This window comes from Vipera berus, assembly GCF_964194415.1.
Source record: "Vipera berus genome assembly, chromosome: 6".
Lineage (NCBI taxonomy): Eukaryota > Metazoa > Chordata > Lepidosauria > Squamata > Viperidae > Vipera > Vipera berus.
The window spans coordinates 57,609,153-57,627,290 of record NC_138208.1 but is presented as its reverse complement, the minus strand read 5'-3'; the positions used below and the strand labels follow the sequence as shown (position 1 = coordinate 57,627,290).

General features: G+C 42.0%; 1 protein-coding gene across 1 annotated transcript in view; it reads right to left on the bottom strand.

Moving 5' to 3' along the window:
* The window catches only part of ANO4 (anoctamin 4), a gene marked incomplete at both ends in the record, with an annotated part of 103,626 nt that extends 88,167 nt beyond the window's left edge, over positions 1–15,459 (bottom strand). Inside the window, one exon of the mRNA XM_081330632.1 lies at positions 15,225–15,459. Within this exon, the coding sequence (XP_081186758.1) occupies positions 15,225–15,459 (235 nt within the window). The remainder of the gene's footprint in view (positions 1–15,224) is intronic.
* Between the last annotated feature and the right edge of the window lie 2,679 nt (positions 15,460–18,138).

The window sequence follows — 18,138 nt, the reverse complement described above, 5'->3', positions numbered from 1 at the left end:
CCCAGTTTTAAGAATTATTATTGCAATATATTAAGTAGATATACTGTACTAAAGTATCATCTCTTTCTGAAGGCTCTTAAGGTACTTCCAGATGAATAGTTCCTAATACTACCAAGTAATGTGCTCTCTTCAGTATGAAAAAAAGGGGGATGGGAAACTGGCACAATAATAGAGTTTATTTGCAGCTTATAAAATTCTCACATCTATGCAAATATTAAAGATACAAGAACCTGGCACTTTTGTAGAGCTTGTGGGAATCATAACAGGCAAATCATTTTATATCTTATGATTACACTCTTAGTGCTTTTAAAAGATGGTAGAGGAATAATTTATCTACATTGGAGGAAAGATCCTGAAAAGGAGCAGAAGGACTTCATTAATAACTTTCTGTAACTTTTTACCTTCAAAGCTAAATCATAGTGTCAGTGTATTCACTCTCCCTATTTATGACCATAGTTATCAAATCAAATTTACTCTGTGTGTGCAGTGGCGTAGCGTGGGGGGTGCAGGGGGGGCGGGCCGCACCGGGCGCAACATCTGGGGGGGGCGCACTCGCACTGAGCTGCTCAGGGAGCCCCAAGGGCTGCACAGAGTCGGCTTGGCTCCGCTCTCGAGCTGCTCTTTCTTGCAAAGCGAAACGAGTCCGGCAGGTGAGATGGGCGGCCACATAAACTGAATAAAATAAATAGAAGCGCCCAACTCTCCGCCCAGGCTCAGGCCAACCGCAAGCGCCCCGCAGGCGCCCCGGCAGGCTTGGCCGAGTGAAGATGGACCCGCCGGCCGGCTGGCCTAGCTTCGTGCGCATGCGTGGCTTTATTTAGCGGGGCTCACGTGCGAGCTTGAATGCAGCGGCTCTTGCAGGTCGGAGCCCCGCCCAGCCGCCCTCGAGAGGGACCCGGAAGCATCCCGCATGCACGCGACTCTTCTTGGAAAGTCTACGCCGCTGCGGGGCGCGTCTTTTCGGCGGTTGCATGACGTCACCGGGTTAGGGGGCGCAAATTGCCCCGGGTGCTGACAACCCACGCTACGCCACTGTGTGTGTGTGTGTGTGTGTGTGTGTGTGTGTGTTTCTTCCTCTCAATCATTTGAAAATGTCTTCCTGAATAAAATTAAATTCTAATTTATTGATACTATTAGAAATTTATATTTATTCTATTTATATATTCTATTTATCTTCATACACACATATGTATTTAAAAAAAAATATTTCAATTGCCAATGACAAAATGTCACTTCTTTAAAAAGAAACAGCTTCACATTGCTGTCTACTACTATGGAATAAATAAAGAACAGCTGGCTTCATATATTTGGCCTGGGCTCATTTGGTCCATAGAGGAATCAGAAACGTAGCATCCAAGTGCTTGTCTTTGAGATAAGGACCAGCCGATAGATGCTCCTTGGCATTTAAAAAAAACTTGAACAAAGACTTCTTAAGGCTCCTAAACAAATTGAACTGTAATGGAATAAAAGGATTTGTGTTTCTGTGAACAGGCAATCAATAAGAAAACAGGATAGAAAAGAGAAATAAATGGGCAACGAATAAAGGAGATGCAGGGGAAGGGTTAGTGTTTTTTAAATTTCTACACGGATGATCTTGTTTTAGGGATGAATGGTAACCAACAGAGATATACAGACCTAAAAAGAAAGATTCAAAAATTACCAACAAACTTTTTTTAAAGAACTGAAACAGTTCTCTTATGAAGAAAGATTATAGCAATCAAGGCTCTTTTGTTTGAAACAAAGAAGGGTAATAGGAGATATGGTAGAGATATATAAAACATGAATATATTTTTTTTTCCCATTCAATTGTGTTGAATTCTTGGGAGACTGCCTGGACAGGTCTCTGCAGAAACCTGAATACTGGCCAGATTAAATATCTAGTAATGGTCGTAGCTGTTTACTACCTTCTAAATTTATTTATTTATTTCTATACCGCCCTTCTCCCGAAGGACTCAGGGTGGTGTACAGGGCAATAAAAATACAACATACAAAAATTAAAAATAAAATTAAATTAATCTAGCCCTAACAATAAAAAATTTAAAATTAAAAATTAAAAATACCCCAAACCCATTAGTCCAGGCCGGCTTGTTCAAATAAGTAAGTTTTCAGATCACGGCGGAAAGAGCGAAGGTCGGGAGCCATCCGGAGCTCAACCGGCAATTGATTCCAAAGGGCTAGCGCGCCCACAGAGAATGCTCTCCCCCTGGGGGCCGCCAGCCGACACTCTCTGACCGACGGCACCCTGAGGAGGCCCTCTCTGTGGGAGCGCACAGGACGAAGGGAAGTTGACGCCGGCAGCAGGTGCTCCGGTAAGTAATCCGGACCCATGCCATTATACATAACCTGTCTTAAATACTGATTGACATTGGAAGAAATTTAGTGTCCTTTAGTCCAGGCTTCCCAATGCATCCAAATGTCCTTTGTGTAACACAAAATGCTGGACCAGATAGGGATACGGGCCTATGGCCTGATCCAACAGGACACCCTTTACATTCTTAAAATCTTGCTTTTCTATACTAACTTTAACATCTGTGTAGATTTTTAAATGCCATGCTATTTTATCATCTTCTAAACATGAAAAAAAATCTTTGTAAGCCCAAGGAGCTTTCCTTTTTTGAAACAAAAACAAATGGTTTAACTACATGCAATTTGTATAGACAAAAACAGGTTCAGTTACTGACTAGGAAAACTGAGCTATATAGTAACCAAGTTTATTGTCCTTAAAAGTATATTCAGGGGTACGTATTGTTTCTCTTATTACTGCTATATTGCCATTTACCTGACTTAAATTTAATTAATAATTCTGTATTTGTGTAAAATAATTAATCAGAAATTACAGTTTGTCTTTTTTACATTAAATAGGGATTCTATATGGGTAAGAATCTAAGATGAATTCAAAGTTTAAGAACAGCCTCTTCCAAGAAAGGATTTTGTATGCTATCAACCAAGCCACCTTTAAACCCATAACTTGATTTCTTTCTCAGGAAACTCCATTACCATTCCAGAGATCTTTATTCTCTCTCAGGATTAGCCCATGACTCTATTCATTTATTGTTAGCTGCCTTGAAAAATAAAATTGATTGAAAAAGTAGGGAAATGAATATATACCATAGGTTTCTAGAGGCTGAGTAGAGAGCATTCAACCTCAGTTATACTCTGAATTTTTAAATCAAAATACATTCAAAGAATTTCTCATTTTTCCCCATTTTCAACAACCAAGTTTTATTATCTGAATTTGCATTTGTCAGCATTTCCAACTTATATTTTCTAATTTATGTTAACTTATAAGCACTATTATTTTCCTGTACACTTATTTAGTCTACTAATAAACTAATTTGTATATAAATCTAGGATTTTCTATTTTTCTATCCCCAGGGAATATTGTTATATTTTATAGAAGTTGTCCATTCTGCCTAAATGTTACACTCACAGCAATGTTGTCCATAAATGTTGTGATTTTGCCTCTTTTACATATTGAAATCTTGTCAAAATTATACTCAGGTAAGAGTTTCTAAAAATGTCTTAAAATGTAAATATTACTTAAATTATGTTTAGTTTTGTAGCCCGTAGAGTCCTGTTTGAGCACACCACCAAATTTCAGTTGTGCAACAGAATCATATCATCATAATAATCATGATAGCTATTCTGAGGAGAAAAATTCATGGAAATTGTAGTGTAAGCTCTAGAATAGTTTTGCTACATAAAAGCAAAGCTAAGAAGTAACCTTTCCTAAAAAGAAATACTTTGCCTTTTATTTGGTGTCCAAATCAAGTTTTTTAGCTCCTCCCACACAAATAATTTTGTCAGTCTTTTATCTCTAGATCCAGCATTTAGCACTGAGGACTTCTGAATAATATTAATAGGCTTTGGGAAAAAGAAACACAAAAGAAAAGGATGGGAAATTATAGGAAATGCCTTTGTCTGAAATATTCAGTGGCAGCTGTTTCGAAGTTGCTTTTTCAGCTCCCGTCTAGAAACCTTCACTAGCAGTAATAAGTTGCATGTATTTTTTGGTATGGTCAAACTTTCCCAGCTGAACAGGTATTTGGGACCCATGTCAACTTTTGCTGAAAGAAATGAGTGTACAACAGTTTAAATGTTAGATGTTGGGGTGTGAGTGGGGGCTATAATTGAAAATCTGGCCTCTATGCCTCCAGAAATCACTGTAAAGGAGCCTAGTTTCTAGAATCTAGATACTGTCCAGAAATGTTTCATCTCTGATTAAGCAAGAAGAAAGTAGACATATAAACGCATATACACTTTCCCCAATATTTTTACAGTACTTAGAATGAAAAGCTACTGAATTAACCTTCAGTATTAAATATAGAACTGTTTATGTTCAGCTACTAAAAATTTAACAAAATCAAAAGCAAACTGGAATATCAGAAATAAGGTTTTATATTTGCTTCATAGTAAATGCCAACAAATTAAAACAGTAATCTCATTAGCAATACAGTATATAGCATTTCAGCTTAAGACCTTTGAAACTAATTAGATTTTGGCTAAAATTCAGCCAATTAAGCAAAAGAACCTTGGATCCATAAATCATAAAGGTAAAAAACAGATGCTATTTGCAAAATTGTCATTGTACAGGATGATGCCAACATTCTATATCAGCAGTTGATTTTCTTCATAATTTATTCAAGAGTTGGTATCATTAATTTTTATTATATTGCAATATATGCAATATACATCCTCTAAGGATTTATTTCAGTTGAAGCATTTCCAATCAGATATTTGGGAGGAGGGGGGGAATCTGCATTTATGAAATAAGTAAACAGTTTAGTTTCCATAACATGCATATAAGCAACTGTCAACTCGTACTATTATTGAAAGAGCTCTTCTGTGTGCTTTTTGGTCACAAGTAAGTCTCATATGTTTAGTGGGAATTACAAATAATCTTGAACAGGATTGAAGTGCTACACGTATTATTTTTGTACTCCAATTGTAAAATATTTTTTTCCCAAAATCACTTAACATTGTAAGCAAAAGTTAGAATTAGCTGAAATTATACCCAAGAATGCAAAATAAGTCATTTTGTATTATGCCAAACTTATATGATCATCCACTTAATCAAAACAGCTGTGTAATTATTTGGAAATGATACTGCATAAGCAATATTGCTTACTGTTTCCCCAATTACACTAGAGACGAAGAAAGAAGAAAAAGTGACATTATAAGTTAACATTACAGTAGAACCTCAAGGAATTTTTTGTACAGAGACCAGTACAAAGGACTAAAATTAGTAAGTATTTAGGATGCTAATGGGCTACACTAAATCTATGCAATAGATCTTCTATGATTTGATTTCTTAAAAAGAATTCAAATTTTGTCCGCCTTACCCTCAGGATGCAAAAACAGTATACGATAATTAAGTTTTCAGATAATATAAGTCAGATTCTATGATATAAACATACTTAAAAAGGAAAAGGTGTAGTATCTACTGAGAGGTCATTTCCACAGTACTAAAGTCTTAATACTGTGGAAAATAACTGGAAGTAGTGAGGAAGTTTAAAAATAAATATATATATGCTTTTAGTATTATCATGTAATCATATTTTATATTTTATAATAATCATTTTATAATCGCTTGAGTAGATGCTTTGAGAATATGGGGAAAAATACAGGCCTCAAGTGGAGGGAGGGGGAGAACAGGAGTTACTATGGGGCCCAAATGTGAGTCACTATCTAGGAATTGTTTTTAAGTACCTTCTGGTGCCTGGTACCCCTGGCAGGTGTAGAACCTGGGAGACATCTCTCCTCTAGAAACAGGATAGTAGGGGAGGGATCTTATTAGTATAATGTAAGCAAACAGGGGCAGAGATAATGTATTCTGTTTAAGCGCTTCTGATAGATTGTAACCTCCAAAGCCTAAGCCAATGGGGCCATGGGGGAGGGAATGGGGCGTCGCAACAGGATGTATAATAATATGTGATTTTGGAATTTGGGGGTGTGGTTCAGTGTTTGGCTACATTGTTTGCCTTCCTGAATCCACCATGCTTTGCAAACCGTTACTTTTTAGACTTTGTTGTGAAGTCTAATAAACTTCTTTTCTATTTGTAACACAAACAGAGTGAATTTCAATTTGTGACTATTTTTGTGTCTAACAATACTTCAGTGTCATTTCACTGACAGATTTGTGAAATCTAGTAAGTGATATAACAGTCTGTCCAAATAGAAAGTATCTGATAATAAATATTAAAAGTTAATTCTTTAACGTCAAAACATGTTGCAGTAAACGTTCAAATTTATCAACAGGAGAAAATATATTGTGTTAAAAAGAACTAAAATTCAGCTTTTTTTATCAGTTGTTTTTATCAGTCTATGAACTGAGAAAGTAGCCCTCACTAATTGCAGGGTTTTATTTCAGCTGAAAAATTACAAATAATAAGAGTGTAAATAAAGATATATTAAAAATATATTTTACACGTCTACAAAAGCCTATCTGCCATTTTTGCCAGGCATTACAAAGATATCCTTTACAAACACAGATATAGGAAACTGTGAATAAAAATGTGCAAATAATGAAAACTGCCTATAATTCAAGTTGATGTTGGCTCTTAATGACCATAGAGGTTTTCTTCATGATGAACAGTCTCTTACCTGGTCTGTCAGGTCTTTCAATAATAAAAAAGAGTGAGGCAATTAAATAATCACATTAATACTTTGCAAAACTTAAACCTTTCAGTTTTCCTAGATTTATACATGTTCATCTTTGAAGCTGTAATAGATTCCACTGAATTCATAATTTAAAGCAATTTAGTGGATTGACAAAAAAAAATATCATTAAACTTGCTGGTCTCTACAATCTACTTTTTCACTCTGAGTGCAATAAATTTTCATGTGTCTTTTTTATCAATACAGAGGTAAAATTTCACCTTAAACTAAAAGAGATTTGCATTTCTATAAAATTTACAATCTTCCTTAATTTAAATACTTTAAAATATTCAGGGAGACAAAAGAATCTATTAAAAGAGCCAATACTGATCACAAATAATAAACATTAAAATGCACATATTTGCTGCTAGCAATATTTTACAAAACAAGTACTCTTATTTAAAATTTTTAGCACTAAGCCTATAATAAGAAATATTTGAGCTGATCTCCTGACTTTCTGTCTCCAACCCCCCCCCCCCCGGCCACCAAAAGAAAACCACATTGCTGCTGCTGCTGCACATGGTAAGGGCCTGATTACTTTGATACTACAATATTTCTTTTCCCAGAAAAATACCTATGTTCACTGAAGAGGTAGGCTAGAATTGCTGGCTACACCCTTAATTTCCATACTGCATCTGTGTCACATCGGGCTGAATACATTTGCATGGATTTAATCTTTGGGAATACAGCCAAAGAAGAGTGGCTATTTGCAAAACCTTAATTCTCTATGCTTTAATGAATGCTAAATCTTAATTGCAATCCCCAATACCAAACTAAGTTCCTCTTGGGCATCCAACAATTTTTTTTCTTCCACAAAGAAATTTAAGCCAACTGTCTGGAATCCACACACTTGCTGGGAACAAAGCTTCACTTTCTCTTTCTGCTGATGACTACTCTTCTTGTTGATGCATATTGAGAAAGCCCATTCAGTCTTTTAGTAGTTGTTATGTTTCATTATTTGGATAATAAATAGCATCCTTCCCTCTCATTGTATATCTCAATTAGCATTATAAAAACTTACATCTATGATCTAAACTAAAACCTTAACAAAGCTTTGTTTTTCATCTTTCTTAGATGAAGCCCCAATATTATTACTTGAGCTGATTGGCTTCAGATAATTATGGACCGGCAGTATTTCAATCCCTGCAAATGAAAAGAAATGGCATAATTACATATTTTCTCAAAACTCTATTGCAGGAATGAACAACACACAGCTAATGGGATGCATGTGGCCACCAGAATCAATTTCTGCAGTCACAAACTCTCCACAGAGAATCCCAGAATGACTTGGGCCAAAATCTTTGGGCCCATTTTTTTTTCTTCTGGGAAGGCAAAACCAAAATCTGAACCAATAGAAAGCACACCCCCAAAGTGACTGAAAATCTATCACCATATTTCCCAAATGTTGTCAAAGTATCACAAGCCTTGATTTTTGCATCCTTCAGGCATGGCAGAATTTGTAGTTTGATTCCCAAGACCCCAAAAGAGTTATCATTGCTGCTCTATAATAACAATACTTTTAAAACATTTTCTCCTTTGTTGTCCATAATTTCCAGATGGCCCATCATTTTAATGAAACATCATTGAAATAAAGGTTTTATAATATTCTTGATGGGTAAAATGCACACTGGCCCTGGAATAAAGAATATTCATTTTATGTAAAGTCACGCTGTTCATTCCTTTGTAGACAAAGGCGCACTACTGGAAAACATTTTTGAATTTTATTTTTATTTTTATTTATTTATTTATTATATTTATATACCGCCCTTTCCCGAAGGACTCAGGGCGGTTTACAGGGTGGTTAAAACAAAAAATACAAAAGTTAAAAACAGATTTTAAAAAAAAATATCCGTCCCTGAACAAATAAAACCCCAGTTAACATTAAAATTAAAATTAAAATTCTCAGCCTGGGCCAGAGAGCTCGAAGAGCCAGGTCTTCAGGTCCCGGCGGAACGAGCGGAGGTCGGGGGCGGTCCTAAGCTCCACTGGCAGCTGGTTCCAAAGGGCAGGCGCACCCACTGAGAAGGCCCTATCCCTGGGTGTTGTCCACCGGCAGTCTCTTACCGGCGGTACCCTGAGAAGACCCTCCCTGTGGGAGCGCACTGGACGAAGGGAGATTGATGCCGGCAGCAGGTGTTCCCTCAGATAACCCGGACCCAAGCCATTTAGGGCTTTATAGGTCATCACCAGCACCTTGAATCTCACCCAGAGGGCAACCGGGAGCCAATGCAGCTCGCGGAGTAGAGGTGTTACATGGGAGTATCGGGAAACCCCCATCACAACTCGCGCGACCGCATTCTGCACCAGCTGAAGCCTCCGAGTGGTCCTCAAGGGCAGCCCCATGTATAGAGCGTTGCAGTAGTCTAAACGTGAGGTCACGAGCGCATGAGTGACTGTGCGTAGGGCATCTCGGTCCAGATAGGGTCGCAACTGGCGCACCAGGCGAACCTGGGCAAAAGCCCCCCTGGTCACGGCTCCTATATGGTCTGCAAAATTGAGTCGTGAATCCAGGAGGATGCCCAAGTTGCGAGCCCTATCAACGGGGGGTAACACCTCACCCCCCATCGTTAGAGGTGGAATAGTCTGGTTAGCCCGAGATGCCGATATGCACAGCCACTCAGTCTTGGCAGGATTGAGACGAAGCCTGTTTCTCCCCATCCAGACCTGGACCGCCTCCAGGCAACGGGACATCACGGCGAGGGCATCGCTGGGTTGGTTCGGGGTGGAAAGAAAAAGTTGGGTATCATCAGCGTACTGATTATATCCCACCCCAAAACCACGAATGATCTCACCCAGCGGCTTCATATAGATGTTGAACAGGAGGGGCGAGAGAACCGACCCCTGAGGAACTCCACAAACGAGAGGCCTCGGGGCAGATCTCTGCCCTCCCGTCAACACCGACTGCGAACGGCCCAGGAGATAGGAGGAGAACCACCGTAAAACGGTGCCTCCCACTCCCAACCCCCTGAGACGCAGTAGGATACCATGGTCGATGGTATCAAAAGCCGCTGAGAGATCTAATAGGACCAGGACAGAGGAACAACCCCTGTCCCGAGCCCGCCAGAGATCATTCACCAGCGCGACCAATGCCGTCTCCGTGCTGTATCCGGGCCTGAAACCCGATTGGTACGGGTCCAGATAATCAGTTTCCTCCAGGAACAGAGGAAGCTGATGCGCCACCACACTCTCAACAACCTTTGCCAAAAAGCGAAGGTTGGAGACTGGACGATAGTTATTTAAAACAGCCGGGTCCAGGGCAGGCTTTTTGAGGAGGGGTCTCACCACCGCCTCCTTCAAGGCGGCAGGAAAGACACCCTCCTTCAAAGAAGCAGTTATTACTGCCTGGAACCAGTCTCGTGTCTCCTCCCGGGCCGCATAAACCAGCCAGGAGAGACACGGATCCAACAAACAGGTGGTGGTGCTCAGCCTCCCCATGATCCTGTCCACATCATCAGGGGAAACAGGATTGAACTCAGTCCAGATAACATGCTCAACACCGTCCGATTCCTCCACGTCAGACTCTGACCAGTCAGAGTCCAGACCGGCCCGGATCTGAGCGATTTTGTCCACCAGATGATGACTAAACTCCTCGGCTCGTCCCTGCAAGGGATCCTCCCTCACCTCCTGGTTAAGGAGGGAGCGAGTCACCCTAAACAGGGCGGCCGGGCGATTATCTGCAGACGCGATGAGGGCAGCGAAGTAATTAGACTTTGCCGTCCTCATCGCCGCAAGATAAGACCTTATAAAGGTTCTTAACTGCAATTGGTCAGATTCGGATCGGCTGGACCTCCAACCGCTCTCTAGACCCCGTCTCCGACGCTTCATCTCCCGGAGCTCCGCAGAGAACCATGGAGCCCAATGGGATCTGCGACGGGTCAGAGGTCGCAAGGGTACAACACAGTCAAGTGCCCCGGCAGCCGCCCTTTCCCAGGCATCCACCAAGGCATCGACTGGGCTGTGGGTGAGGGCAATGGGTATAGACCCAAGCGCCATCTGGAACCGTTCAGGGTCCATTAGGCGCCTGGGGCGGAACCACCTGGTCGGTTCCGTAGCCCAGCGGTGGGGGGTGGCATAACGGAAGACCAGCCGCAGGAGATAGTGATCGGACCATGACAGGGGAACAATGGTTGGTGAACCCCCTCCCAGATCATCCAACCACTGTCCATACAGGAAGACCAGGTTGAGAGTGTGACCCCACATGAGTCGGGCCCTGAATCACTTGAATCAGGCCCATGGCTGTCATGGAAGCCATGAACTCCCGAGCTAACTCAGACGACCCTCCCAGTGAAGGAAAATTGAAGTCCCCCAGAACTATAAGCCTGGGGAACTCCACCGCCAACCCTGAGAGGGTGTCGAGCAGATCAGGCAGGGCTCGATTAGTGAAATGGAGTTCAAACATTTGCTTGGGTCAAGGTATGTTTAGATGGGCTCATGTTTAGCCATAAAATGTGCTATGTACTATCATAATTTATAAACAGAAAGGCAGATTATGATTTAATGGGAATTGTGAATCCAAAGAATCCATTTACCAACTATCCCAAACTCAAAATTATTTCATAAATATTTAGATAAATTTCTTGGAGGTATATTAGAAATTAAACTGCATTATAGGAACCAAAATTCTACACTGAAGAATGAATGCTTTAAACCAGGGGTGTCAAACTCACAACGTCATGGAACGTGTCGTGACGTATCACGACTTTTCCCCCACTGCGGCAATGGGATGGGCACGCTTTTGGCATGATGCATCCAGCCCACGGGCCGGCAGTTTGACACCCCTGCTTTAAACTGTCTGACACAGAGATTTAAATAATTATATTGGACTTGAATATAAGCTTTCAAATTACCTCAAGTCAAACTCTGGAGGGAATTAATTTGAGGCTACGGCTAACTTGAGATCTCAACCAAATAAGATTTTATTACAGATGGATTACTTTCTTCTGACATTCTATCATTTTACTATGTGTATGTGTAAATGAACGTTTAAAATACCGTATATACTTGAGTATAAGCCGAATTTTTCAGCCCACTTTTTGGGCTGAAAAAATCCACTTCGGCTTATACTCCAGTGAACAAAAAAAAGAACTGTCCCTTCGTTTGGGCCAGGCTGCTGAGAGAAGGGAGCGGCAGAGCCTTGCAGAGCTGCTCCCTTCGGCTCCTCTTTGTTCAGGCCAGGCAGCGGAGAGAAGGGGCAGCAAAGGCTTGCAGAGCTGGCAGAGGTGGCGGCAGTCCAGCGTTGTTTCTCCCCCTCGTGCGTGCGTGTGTGTGTCAGACCCACGGGAATGGCTGGTAGGGAAGCGGCATTCCGACATTCCCCCCCTTCCTGTGTGTCGGGCCCACAGGGCTTGACACACAGAGAAACGCAAATGCCAGACTGCCGCCACCTTTACTAGCCATTCCTGCGGGTCTGACACACACACACACACACACGCACGAGGGGGAGAAACAACGCTGGACTGCCGCCACCTCTGCCAGCCCTGCAAGCCTCTGCCGCCCCTTCTCTCCGCTGCCTGTTCCAAACGAAGGGGCGTCCCTTCGTTCGGGCCAGGCTGCTGAGAGAAGGGAGCGGCAGAGCCTTGCAGAGCTGCTCCCTTCGGCTCCTCTTTGTTCAGGCCAGGCAGCGGAGAGAAGGGGCAGCAAAGGCTTGCAGAGCTGGCAGAGGTGGCGGCAGTCCAGCGTTGTTTCTCCCCCTCGTGCGTGCGTGTGTGTGTCAGACCCACGGGAATGGCTGGTAGGGAAGCGGCATTCCGGCATTCCCCCCCTTCCTGTGTGTCGGGCCCACGGGGCCACCTTTACTAGCCATTCCTGCGGGTCTGACACACACACACACGCACGAGGGGGAGAAACAACGCTGGACTGCCGCCACCTCTGCCAGCTCTGCAAGCCTTTGCTGCCCCTTCTCTCCGCTGCCTGGCCTGAACAAAGAGGAGCCGAAGGGAGCAGCTCTGCAAGGCGCTGCCGCTCCCTTCTCTCAGCAGCCTGGCCCGAACGAAGGGACGCCCCTTCGTTCGGAACAGGCAGCGGAGAGAAGGGGCGGCAGAGGCTTGCAGAGCTGGCAGAGGTGGCGGCAGTCCAGCGTTGTTTCTCCCCCTCGTGCGTGTGAGTGTGTGTGTGTGTGTGTCAGACCCGCAGGAATGGCTAGTAAAGGTGGCGGCAGTCCGGCATTTGCGTTTCTCTGTGTGTCAAGCCCCGTGGGCCCGACACACAGGAGGAGGGGGGACGCCGCTTCCTTACCAGCCATTCCCGCGGGTCTGACACACGCACGCATGCATGAGGGGGGGAAACGCCGGACTGCCGCCACCTCTACCAGCCGTTCCCACAGGTCTCACACACACACACACACACACACACACGCACGAGGAGGGAAACAACGCTTGACTGCCGCCTCCCTAGCAGACCTTCCCTGCGGGATGTGCTGCCAGGAAGCCTGGCAGCCTGATGAGCGGACCCTGCGAACCGCGGCCCGAGCCAGCTCCGGGATGCTGCCAGAGTCAACGAGCGGCTCGTCGTGGCACAGAATATAGATATGTTGCTAAGAAGGGGCCAAGCTTATACTTATACTCGGCTTATACTCGAGTCAATAACTTTTTCCAGTTTTTTGGGGTAAAATTAGGGGTCTCGGCTTATACTCGAGTCGGCTTATACTCAAGTATATACGGTAAAAATGTGAGCCATCAGCCACGCCACATATAATTACTGAACAACTGAGAACATGAAGAGTAAGTTGTTGTTTTTAAACTCTAGGGCAGAAAATGACTGACCATATCCTCAAAGGCCTAAACATTTCTTTCTGCAAAGGCAAACTTATATTTTGAGATTTGTTTAGAAATTTGCACTTCCAACCTTTAAATTATTACTAGTTTCTTATGGAACTATTGAACTGAGAAATTCAATGCTAGTATTTTCAGCTATAATTTTATCCAATCTACATTTCCAAAACAAAACAGCAGGTCAGAATTTAACTATCTTCCAGGTTTTGTACATTTTTGTGGACAATTTCAGAGGACAACATATTATAGAATATAAACAAAAATCTGCTAACTGCAGTATCAAAATAATAACTTTGTAAATTTGTTGTCTTTAAAATACAAAACTATATCCTCCAGGCCAGGGCTTTTCAACCTTTTCACCGATTGTACCACTTTTAGAATATGGCAATATTGGATTACCACCAGTCGCCTAGCAAGGTGTCAAAAACTTGATACCCAAAGAAAAAAAATGGGAAAAAGTGATAAAGAACAGGTAGTCCTTGACTTACAACAGTTCGCTTATTGACTGTTCAAAGTTGCAATGGCACTGAAAAAGTGACTTATGACCATTTTTCACACTTATGACCGTTGCAGCAGCCCTAGGGTCATGTGGTTTACATTCAGATGCCTGGCAACCGATTCATATTTATGATGGTCACATTGTCCCAGGGTCATGTGATCCCTTTTTGCAACCTTCTGACAAAGTCAGCGGAAAAACCAGATTCACTGAACAACCACGTTACTAATTTAACAGCTGCAGTAATTCACTTAACAAATGCGGCAAGAAGTCATAAAATGAGGCAAAACTCATTTAACAAATTTCTCACCCCCTCCTTTTCTATCCTCTACTCTCTCTTTTCTATCCTCTTCTCTCCCCCTTTATATCTCTTCTCTCCCCCCTTTATATCCTCTTCTTTCCCTTTATGTCCTCTCTCCTTTACATCTTCTCCTCTCCTCTTTATATCCTCCTCCCCTTTTTATATCCTTCTGTCCCCCTTATATCCTCTTCTCTCCCCTCCTTTTATATCCTCTTCCCCTTTATATCCTCTTCTCTCCCCTTTATATCTTTTCTCTCCCCCTTTTATATCCTCTCCTCTCCCCTTTATATCCTCTGTGAGATGGTCTCACGAGGTCGATGGATCGTTAAGGTGCTTCCAAGTGAAAACGCATCACGCAGAGATGCAATCATATGAAGCTTTATTTAACGATAGATTAGATAGAAAGCTAGCATAGCATAACTGGAAGAGAACAAGAAGCAGAAGCAGAAGCTGAACAAGAACAAAGAGCAGCCCCTTGAGCAGAGGTATTTATGGGGGGGTCTCAGCCCCTCCCTAACCATAAAACTCTCTCGCCAATGGGGCTGCAGGGGCCTGGGACCCCTGACTCATCAGTGGAAGCAAAGAAGCCTCTTTGCTCCCATCTGATGACCTTTTTGGGTAACTGCCATGGCTGGCACAAAACATCTAACATCCTCTTCTCTCCCCCTATATCGTCTCTTCTCTCCCCTTCTATCTTCTCTCCTCCCTTCTTTTATATCCTCTTCTCTCCCTTTTATATCCTCTCTTCTCTCCTTTATATCCTCCTCTTCCCCTTTATATCCCCTCGTCTCCCCACTTTTATATCCTCTCTTCTCTACCCCTCCTTCTTTGTATCCTCTCTTCTTTCCTCCCTTCTTTTATATCCTCTCCTCTCCCCCCCCCCCATTTCTCTTCGGTGCATCTCCAGCTGACTGCTCTCCTCAAGACTATGCTTCTCCATCTCTCTTTCGCCATCCCCTTCTCTTCCCCCTTGCCTGTTGTCTCTCTCTCCCGCCAAAACCTGCTCCTTTTACAGCCTCTCCTCTTTCTTCCCCATCTCCTTTTATCTTCTGGGTGCACTGGAAGTGCCGATCAGCTATAACTGCGCCCGCTGATCCTGAGCTCTCAGCAGGCAATGTTTCGCACAGCTCCAGCTGAATCTCTGTCTGAAGACTCCATGGGGCTGTCTGCCACCCCCAATCAATTGGAGCTTCGTGTGCTGATCCTGGGCTCTCAGCAGGACCCAGGCAACCCATCGTGCAGCTTCATCTGACTTTCCCACAAGCCTGTGCAGCGCTGCTGCTGCTTCACCTCATCCACTTTTATACTTTAACACTTTTTTTACAGTGCTTTTCAACCCGTCGTACTCATACCACCTGCCAAGTGCTGACATACCACCAGTGGTACACGTACCATCGGTCGAAAAGCCCTGCTCTAGGCCAATACTGAGGAATATGGTCCTTGTTAGTAAGGAGAGGTGTTTGCACTTGGGGGAAGTATATCACAGAAGCTGCATTGATCTGTTAAAATACATGGTCTACACATATATTGTGTATATGCGGCTTCATAAAAATGTATGAAAGGAATGGCGTTTGTGTTATACAAATACTGATATCAATACTTTGACAAAAGCATCAAATTCTGCAGATGAATTTCTTCTGCTAGAAAATAACATTTTTAGTATTTTGTTGTTCATTTAGTATATCGATATATCTTTTCGGCATACTGGACTCTATCAGAACTGACGAAAACATTTGATAATTCCAGAGACAGAGCTGTAATTCTGATGTAGGGAATCACGTGTACTGTGAATGAGATAAAATGGAGCAAGCTTTTCAGGATGAACAGAAGGATCCTGATACTCCCACGTCTATAGTATTTTTCCACAAGTCACAATGCTGTGTCCTAATAATGCAAAAAAAATGTACGCCTAAAATTGGCAAGATGGTTTCTTGTTTTGATTAGCTATCTTTTTGGGTTATATTTTCCACTCCTTAAGTGAGATCATGCACTCAACTTGTCCTCAAAAAGATCTTTGTAGAATGGTTCAAAATATACATAGCCTGGGGCAGGGGTAGGCAACCTCGGCTCTTTTATGACTCACAGACTTCAACTTCCAGAATTCTTGAGTCAGCATAGCTGACTCAGGAATTCTGAGAGTTAAAGTCCATGAGTCATTAAAAGCCGAGGTTGCCTACCCCTGGCCTAGGGTGAAAAAATCCTCTTATAACTGCTATCTTTTTCTTATTTCATAGGCATGGGCTTAAGTTTCTCGTCTATTTTTCATCCTAAATACTGTTGCAATACTAACCAAGAAAATAAATATTGTATTTTGCTGCACTTTTCCTTATAAATTTATTGCTTTGAAAAATCCAGCACTCTTTGTGAATTCAAAAAGGAGTTTTTCATGCTGATATCTTTTGTGAACAACAACAGCTGTATCAGTCATGCCACTTAATTGTAAAAAGATTATTTCATAAACTTATCACAAGTTCAATTAGATTTCGGATTCCAGTCTTCCTGTTTTAAAAAATTATTTGTCTACAATCTAAAAGTTGGCTTTACATTTGTGTTCAGTTGCAACTAATTTAAGCATGCTGGTCTTCACTACTAATATAAATAATAGCACTCAGTATTAAGTGCTCTTAGAGTTAATTCTATTTTCCACATCCAAGATCAGCTTTGAATCACCTAGTATAAAAATATCCACATTTCCTTCTATAATTTGTCAGCTCACAATATATGCTCTTTAATGTAAGAAATACCAGGATTGCAATATTTTCTGCAAAGTCTTTGCTAAATTTTACTGTATCTTCCAAAAAAGGGAAAATAATATAGTATAGCATAGTATACTATAGCATTAGTATTGATAATATATCATATCACATCATAATATACACTGTGGGCACAATTATTAATCAAGTTGTATTTTGGAGGATTAATTTTCTTATTGAACAACTAAAGTGCTCTCAGTGAATCCAAAATAAACCTCAAACCTGAATATTTAAGAAAGTAAAAGTGATGTTTTGGCCAATATAGCCACCCTTCTTTTCAATAACAGTCATAAGCCTTCCATTCATGGAGTCTCTCATTTTCTTTATCTGTTGATGATCAACATTTTGTGAAGCAGTAACCACAGCCTCCCAGATATTGTTCAGAGAGGTGTACTGTTTTCCTTCAACGTAAATCTCCCATTTAAGAAGGATCCACAAGTTCTCAGTAGGGTTTAGGTCAGGTGAAGAAGGGGGCCATTTCATTATTCTTTCATTTTTAAATCCATCTTTAAATGGAGTACTTTGATGCATGTGATGGAGCATTGTCCTGGATAAAAATCATAGTCTTCCTGAAAGATGCAGACTTCTTCCTGTACCACTGCTTGAAGAAAGTGTCTTCTAAAAACTGGCAGTAGGTCTAGAAGTTGATTTTCTAATCCATCTTCAACCCCAAAAGGTCCAACTAGCTCATCTTTAATAATACCAGCCCATACTAGTACCCCACCTCCACCTTGCTGGCCTCTGAGTCGAAGTGATGCTCTGTGCCCATTACTGATCCAGCCACAGGTCCATCCCTCTGGTCCATCAAGAATCACTCTCATCAGTCCATAAAACCTTTGAAAAATCTGTCTTGAGATATTTCTTGGCCCAGTCTTGCCGTTTCAACTTATGTGTCTTATTGGTCGCATTTCAGCCTTCCTTACCTTGGCCATGTCTCTGAGCGCTAAACACCTTGTACTTCTGGGCACTCCAGGTAGGTTGCAGTTTTGGAATATGACAGCAATGGGTGACAATGGGTTCCTGTAGCTTCACTTTGGATTCTTCTCAAATCTTTGGCGGTTAATGTGCGTCTTTATTTCTCAACACGTTTCTTGCAACCCTGTTGACTATTTGCAACAAAGTATTTGATAGTTCTGTGATTAATAAGTATAATACCTTAGC